This window comes from Syngnathus scovelli, chromosome 14 (assembly GCF_024217435.2).
Source record: "Syngnathus scovelli strain Florida chromosome 14, RoL_Ssco_1.2, whole genome shotgun sequence".
NCBI classification, from domain to species: domain Eukaryota; kingdom Metazoa; phylum Chordata; class Actinopteri; order Syngnathiformes; family Syngnathidae; genus Syngnathus; species Syngnathus scovelli.
The window spans coordinates 12975346-12982500 of NC_090860.1; the positions used below are offsets into that span (position 1 = coordinate 12975346).

Consider the following 7155-nt stretch of genomic DNA (forward strand, 5'->3'; position numbering starts at 1 on the left):
AACACCATCAACTAAATTAAAAATATGTACTGTACATAAGAAGGACAAAAATAGATTTCCAGCTTTTATTTAAAATTGTAAACAAAAAAAGGTAATTCACCCAAAGCAGCATTTTCATCACCTTGCGGTAAGGAGTTTAATTAAGCAGTTCTGTGCATCTAAAATTTTGAATCTTTGTCGTCGTCTTCTTGTTCATTTGGCACCTGTCAGCCTGAGGGTCCAGGCCCACTGGCATGGCATCTGGCTGACGGACAGCTGAGGTAGGAAGACCTGGAGACCATGGGGCGTCGCAGGGACCCACTTCACGGGCCCGTGACCCAAGAGCGCCACCTAGTTTTGCAATTCCCACCCCAGAGGAAAAGCACAGAGCACATTTTTTTTAAATAAGATTACAGACGGTCAGAGAACAAAAATCGATGCGAGTGGCCCCGCTTCCCAGAAAACTACAGCGGAATCTGAGAAGGCATCTTAGTGAGTCAGCAGAGGCAGCGTGAGCACGAAGGCCGGCCAGCAGGTGGCGGCGGGTGGGCGTGCGTGACGGAATTCTTTGAACAGTAGACGCCCCCCGGGAGAGCAAAAACACAAAAGCTAGCCACTTGAGCCACTTTATGCGCGCTGTTGCGCCCAATCAGTAAGCCTTGTTGTATTATGTTCAAGTGATTCTCAAAGTGTGGCACGAGGGCCACGAGTGGTACACCATCTATATCTCGTGGGACACGAAAAAAAATGCATCTATATCCAGTCAACTTACCTGAGTGTGGCCTGGTGTGACCTCAGGTTCTCCAAGGACTAAAATTCCATCAGTCGGCCACACAAGAAAAAAGGCGAACACGGTGTTCTGCTGCGGTCTGGACGTGTACCAGACGGCGGATGTGACGGTGTCATTCTGAGCCCGCCAGGCGCTGCTGTTGTAGATCCCCTCGCCGTTCACCCCTAGCCAACGACCAATCTGACGGAGGCGCTCCTCGAAGATGGGTGTGATCCTCCCGTCCGCTGTGGGGCCCACGTTCATCAGCAAGTTGCCGCCGCAGGACACGGTCTCCACCAACGTCTGGAGGAACACAAAGTAAGTAAGAGGTTAAGTAACTAATCTAAAAAAAAAAATTTAAGTGCCTCTTTTTGACTCTAAGGCCAATTTCCCTTAGCAACAAGCAGTTAGGTTAGCCATGTCCTGCCTAGTGATGTCATTGGACATATTCACCGCCACAATCTCCTCGATGGTGAGGTAGTCGGCGAGCGGGGCGTTGCGTCTGTAGCCCCACGACTTGGTGTCGATGGTCATGCAGTTCTCCCACTTGTGCGGCAGCAGGTGACCCGGCTGGTAGCGGTCGGCACAGGTGTAGTAGCCGCCGTGTTTGCAGATGGAGCCCGAGCCCCACCGGTCGTTGGTCACCACCGTGTCCCGCACTGGACTGCCCGTAAAAAAAAAAAAATACTAGAAGAGTGATTCTCACTTTAGTGGAAACTGGGTTGCTGGTCTGAAAACAGCCGTAATATTTTCACAAAAGAAAATATTTTTGTTTGCAAAAAAATTATTAAATTGTTTACCTGTCATTGTAGAGCCAGGCTAGGAATCCGGTGCTGTTCCAGTATTTGTCTGGCGCATCCCCGTCTCCGTCCGACCACAGCACGTCGGGCTTGTACGTCAGGACCAGATCGTAAAGTTCGGGAAGACTCTTGGTGACAGCAAAGCTATTGGTGGTGAAGTGGTTGGCGGCGTCCTGCAGAAATAACGGATGAAACCACTCGAAAAGCGAGTGGTACAGACCCAGGTGAAGGTCGCTGTGAGTGCGCACGGCGGTGGCCAACTCCGCCACCAGGTCACGCTTGGGGCCCAAGTCCACTGCGTTCCAGTTCCATGAGGTCTTAGAGCCCCACAATGTGAAACCTAGGGATGATTGACAGCTTCAATTGGTAACCGGCTAACATCAGAACATTTTTACACTAATTAAATAAATAACCTTGCATGGGTCAATATTGTAACATTGATATTTTTTCGATATATTGTGCATCCCTACTATGCAGGACCTTCGTGGTGTTTGGTGGTCAACACGATGTACTTGGCTCCCGATGCGGCGAAGATGTCTGTCCATTCTTTGGCGTCAAAGAACTCCGCGGTGAAGTGGGGGGCAAAGTCTTGATACATGAAGTCCGGTGGGTAATTCTTCTGCATGAAGGCCACGTAGGACTGCAGCTTTTGCCCCTGCCAGTACCACCTGCAAGACACGGAAACGCCGCTAGGTGTCAGTATTACGCTGCATCCCGTTCCTTCTCCATCGTAAAAAAAGTGAGCACAATAATACTACATAGAGTTTTGTGCAACTTTAAAGACAGGGCAGTAGAAGCCTCACCAGAACCACTCGCTACCGAAGCTTGGCACGGAGAAGACCCCCCAGTGGATGAAGATGCCAAACTTGGCTTGGTCGTACCACTCCGGCAGTGGCCTGGAGTCGATGGACTCCCAGTTGGGTTCGTATTTAGCCTCGGTGATGCGGATGGACAGCAGGCAAACGAGGAGAAACGCAGTGATTAAAACCGTCATTTTTATTGAAATAACTCAAAATGTTTTAGCCGGGGGGGTGAAATCCTCGTACTGTCAAAATGAGGAAATAAAAAAAAAACGGAAGCTTGTTTGACTTTCCTAAGGATCGGTTCGTTCAAGTTCTATTATACCTTTTTTACCTTATATTGCATACTTGCATCAACATACAGCCTAAACAAATATGCTAAAAATACATGACGCTGCCATTGATTAAAATAGTACAAAGCCACGGCAGCCGCAAACGTGAAGCCCGCACCGTGCAAAATGTATAACGCATGCGTATCCGGGAGTTTTCGAAACTATGTGTCTTTGATTTGATTTTATATCTTTTTCTCAATAATCTATTCAATGTCCAAAATCGTTAGGTTAAATTCAAGCGACAATATTTAGCTGTAAACAAAGCGAAAGCGGCCTTGGTTGATGACGTTTACTGTTTAGTGCGTTTGATTTGTCGTTTCCTGATTTAGAGAAAATCTTTTGTCCCATTTTGCCTAGAGAAATTGACAGCACCGCCCTTTTGGGACACTCGGCGTTAAATCTGGTGCATGAGAATTGCTGCGCATGCGCACTCTGGATGGCAACCCGGATGTTTTGCTACCAACATGCATGGCTTCCTCGATTGCCACTGTCACATCTCTGCGGCAGATTTTGACAAGGTATTAATCACAACTACCGAACGTTGTAGTCATGTATCCATCTTAAACTGTCACGTTTATCTTTCAGGACATAGACACTGTTATTGAGGACTCTAAACAGGTGCTTCTTGAAGTCTCTTGGCTCGCTATTATCGTCCATGATGAAACGTGCGTGTTGTTTTTCTTTGCTAGGCTGGACTGTTGGCATTGTTAGCCGTAGCCGAACATGCAGGGGAATTTGACAAGATCATTGCGTTGTCGAAGAGGTAACTTTAACGCTCTATTCCTTTTTATAGTAGCTAACTGTGTTCTCTTCTATTTTTAGGTTCCCAGGGTTTGTGTTGCCCTGCCTGGGAGTCCATCCCGTTCAGGAAGTATCTTCAGACCAACACAGAAGTGCTTCCCTGCAGGTAAGAATGCAAGATAAATTGTTACAAAGTTGTAAATGTCACTGCAACACTTTTTGTGTCTTGTGCACAGGACCTAGATGCAGCACTTCCCCTCATCGACAAATACAAAGACCAGCTCGTGGCCATTGGAGAAGTAGATAAACTTGTTGGTGGTTCATAAATTAGCAAATACTGATATCATTCACATTTCCATGTGTTGTCCTAGGTCGGTTTGGATTTTACACCCAGGTATGTGAAGAGCGAGTCCGACAAAGAGAGCCAAAGAGAGGTTCTGATCCGCCAGGCGCGTCTAGCCAAAGAGCTGGACCTTCCTCTGTGAGTCCGAGTTACATTGAAGAACACCAAAATGCTGTTTTGTGGACTAATCAATTGTGTATTTTTATTAGAAATGTTCACTCACGTTCGGCAGGTAGACCCACTATCCAGCTCTTGAAAGAGCAAGGTGACTATTATTTATTATATTTTTCCCCATTGAAAATACAATAAAAATATCAAGTTGCCAATCAGCAGTCATAATAACTGAAGAAGTCTGTGTTGTTTCTCCACAGGTGTGGAAAAAGTTCTCCTTCACGCCTTTGATGGGAAGCCATCAGTGGCCATGGAGGGGGTGAAGGCGGGATACTTCTTCTCCATCCCGCCGTCTATCGTACGCAGCGAGCAAGTGCGTGTCCTTCCAATACACTCATGTTGGGAAAGTTTCCCATCAATTTCAGGTTCAGGTCATTTTGTTCACTCACTAACCTTCCTGTCGACATTTTGAGTTGGGGCCGTAATCTTTGTCGTGTTAACAGTGTGTTTGTGTACGTTTTGATAAACTAATCAACAGTCAGATTACGACGTGAGCAAAAGGAGCAAACCTTTCGTGATCCCTTCGGGGCTGCGTCACTTGCTGCTGCTGTTCAAACATTGTTTGTTTGTTTTCCCAACTGCTTACTTGAAGACTATTCATAAATTCATGTACAGCTTTTATGGCTACATACGATGATGCTGACTCATTTTGCTGTTCTTCTCTCTATTCTCTTCTTCATTTGTGTCCACTAAGAAGCAGAAACTTGTGAAACAGTTACCTCTAGAGAATATGTGCCTGGAAACGGACTCGCCTGCACTCGGCCCAGAGAAGCAGGTCAAGTTTTATTCATTGAACACTATGAGACAGAGTTCCGCCAAGCCGCACAGAAAGAAAAAAAAAATATATATATTTTTTTTTACCAGTTTTTGTGCCATCTTTTTTGACACACAGGTGAGAAACGAGCCCAAGAACATCATTGTTGCGGCCGAGTATATCAGCGTCGTTAAAGGCGTATCGGTGGAGGAGGTGATGCAGGTAACCACGAGGAACGCACTCCGGCTCTTTCCCAAGTTAAAGTCAGCCATCAAATTGTGATACTGGATCATTGAGTCAGACAATCAAGAAGTCAGTTGGATGCACAAGTGACTGTACCTTACACTCTTCCAAAAGTGTATAAGAGAATCAAATGTGTTTTAAAGGCCATTTTTGTCATTTTGGTCGAGATATAAGACCACACAACAATGATTGAATGTTTGAAATATCTTTATTTTGAACTTTATAACTTCTTTGAAAAAGACAATTACCTAGAACAATCATAAAAAAATGTGAACATTGTCAACATCCATTGTGTGCTTGTGTGAAAAACATGTTTTTTTTAGGAATGCCTAGAATATGAATAGATAACATCTTTTCATTATAAAGATATATTTTTTTTAAAACTCACCGGGTCATTTTTTTTACCCACCTATGCATATCATTTTGGGAAAAAAAAAAAAGCAGAATGGGAGAAAGTCACGTATACTAGTTCTAACCATTGACCAATATAACACCCAAAAGCGGAAGGAGCTTTTACGCTGCGGCGAGCACGTCTTGAACGCATCACGGGGTTCCACTTCAGGTACCGCCTCTTCCTCCGGACACGTCAGCCAGCACGTTGCCCACTAGTGATGTGCATTCCAGTTCTTTTAAGTGAACTGAATCTTTGGAATCGGTTCTCAAAAGATTCGTTCAAACGAATCCTTCAACGAATCAACCCAAGAACCAAGAGTGAGCTCTGTCCTGGGCTGTCCCCTGGTCTCCGTTGTGGGTGAGAGGAGGACGTTGATGAAGCTTCAATCCAACATGGGCAACACCTCTCACCCCCTCCATGACATGGTGCGGTCCTTTAGCAGCAGACTTTTTACACCCACGGTGTAGGAAGGAACGGTTCCGCAGGTACTTCATTCCCTCGGTTGTCAGACTTTACAACACGCGTGGAACGCGGCCCCGAGGACTAGAGCTTGACACCTGTGACTTTTGACCATGATATTTCCCTAATAAAGTGGCCTGTTATTAGGTACACTTGAAAATGGCAACCCTTTCCACAGTAGTCACCATGACAGGCGACCACCAGGTGGCGTCAGTGTGCCGAGCGCCGTTGGACGATCAGGAGAAGAAGATTTGAATCGACGGATGTGACGTCAGGGCTTTAGGCGGCGGACGTTTGTCAGGTAAGCGAGCATGCTAGCAAATGTTTGTCGTCTCCTGCCGCTTTTCACGACGGACGCCGTGTTTGTTGCACGATTTTCGCGCTCAAGGAGCGTTCTCCAATGCAGGAGCCACCAAATGTTTGTCGTTTCTTGCCGTCTCTCACGACGGGCGCCATGTTTGTCGGGGGGGGGGGGGGGGGGGGGTGCTAATGGAAATATGTCTGCCTTTCAGGGTTGCTGGGGCAGTGGATCGGACGAGTGCCTGCACAGAGAGGGACTGGACAGGACCACGAGACCAGAGGGTAATACTAAAAAAGTTTATTTGTAGAGCACCTTTCATACAAGAAATGCAGCTCAAAGCACTTTACAACAAAGAAAGAAATTATAAGCATTGAATTCTTCATATAGGAACAGACATAAAAAGAAAACAAAAACATTCATGTATGCATACGCAATTAATAAAGGGAGCTTAAAATAGGAGCAAGCTTCATGTGGGCATTCTTGTGAATAAAATCAACAGTGGTGTGTTTTCTTCCTGTTGGTGGTCTTGTAAATAAAGTCAACTTTGGCGTCACACCTGATTCAAATGATCAGGCTCCTGCAGAACGTGAGGATGAACTGATCATTTGAGTCGGGTGTGTTTAACAAGGGAAACTTGGAAAACATGGAGGAATGCGGCCCTCGAGGACTGGACTTGGACACCCCTGCCTTACGCTGAGTGCCAAAAGTCCCAATCATCGTGAGCAGCAGGGGGGGGCCCCATTTCAACCCCTTACACTGAGTGCCAAGCAGGGAAGAAATGAGTACCATTGTTATAGTCACTGGTATGACTCGGCAGGGGTTTGAACCCACCACCTCCCAATCTCAGGGCGGACACTCTCCTCTCAGGCCACTGAGCTGGTAAACACTTGTATCGTAGTATAACACTTGTAGTCGTTTTTAAATAACGTGTATACCTATGTACGCCTAAATATTGTTATCCAATATATCTACTGCAATTTCACATTAGATTGCTGGTTTGAAATTTGCTTTTGATATTATTATTTTTAATAAACATTTATGTTAAACTTGTCTGGCGCCTCATTCCTTG

At 45.8% G+C, this 7155-nt stretch overlaps 2 protein-coding genes and 1 long non-coding RNA gene across 4 annotated transcripts; 2 read left to right on the forward strand and 1 right to left on the reverse strand.

The window, feature by feature from the left end:
* Positions 1–51: 51 nt before the first annotated feature.
* fuca2 (alpha-L-fucosidase 2) lies at positions 52–2973 on the reverse strand. The gene is made up of 6 exons (XM_049740839.2): positions 2352–2973; positions 2029–2216; positions 1549–1888; positions 1202–1412; positions 752–1051; positions 52–330 (listed from the first exon to the last, which is right to left on the reverse strand). Exons 1-6 carry the CDS (start codon positions 2540–2542, stop codon positions 193–195), a joined length of 1368 nt encoding a protein of 455 aa, XP_049596796.1. The 5' UTR covers positions 2543–2973; the 3' UTR covers positions 52–192.
* Positions 2331–5319, forward strand: LOC125981077 (TatD DNase domain containing 3-like). 2 transcript variants are annotated; one of them, XM_049740927.1, is made up of 11 exons: positions 2331–2469; positions 3038–3198; positions 3266–3298; positions 3370–3443; positions 3503–3587; positions 3658–3720; positions 3793–3902; positions 3974–4029; positions 4136–4248; positions 4630–4710; positions 4828–5319. In XM_049740927.1, exons 2-11 carry the CDS (start codon positions 3088–3090, stop codon positions 4969–4971), a joined length of 870 nt encoding a protein of 289 aa, XP_049596884.1. In that variant the 5' UTR covers positions 2331–2469; positions 3038–3087; the 3' UTR covers positions 4972–5319. The 2 variants fall into 2 exon arrangements, with proteins under 2 accessions (XP_049596884.1, XP_049596885.1); XM_049740928.1 differs by having other exon boundaries at positions 4633–4710.
* Positions 5320–6254: 935 nt separating this feature from the next.
* Positions 6255–7136, forward strand: LOC125981146 (uncharacterized). Its single transcript, XR_007485840.1, has 2 exons — positions 6255–6367; positions 6660–7136. It is a non-coding gene; the product is annotated as an uncharacterized lncRNA (long non-coding RNA).
* The last annotated feature ends 19 nt before the right edge of the window (positions 7137–7155 follow it).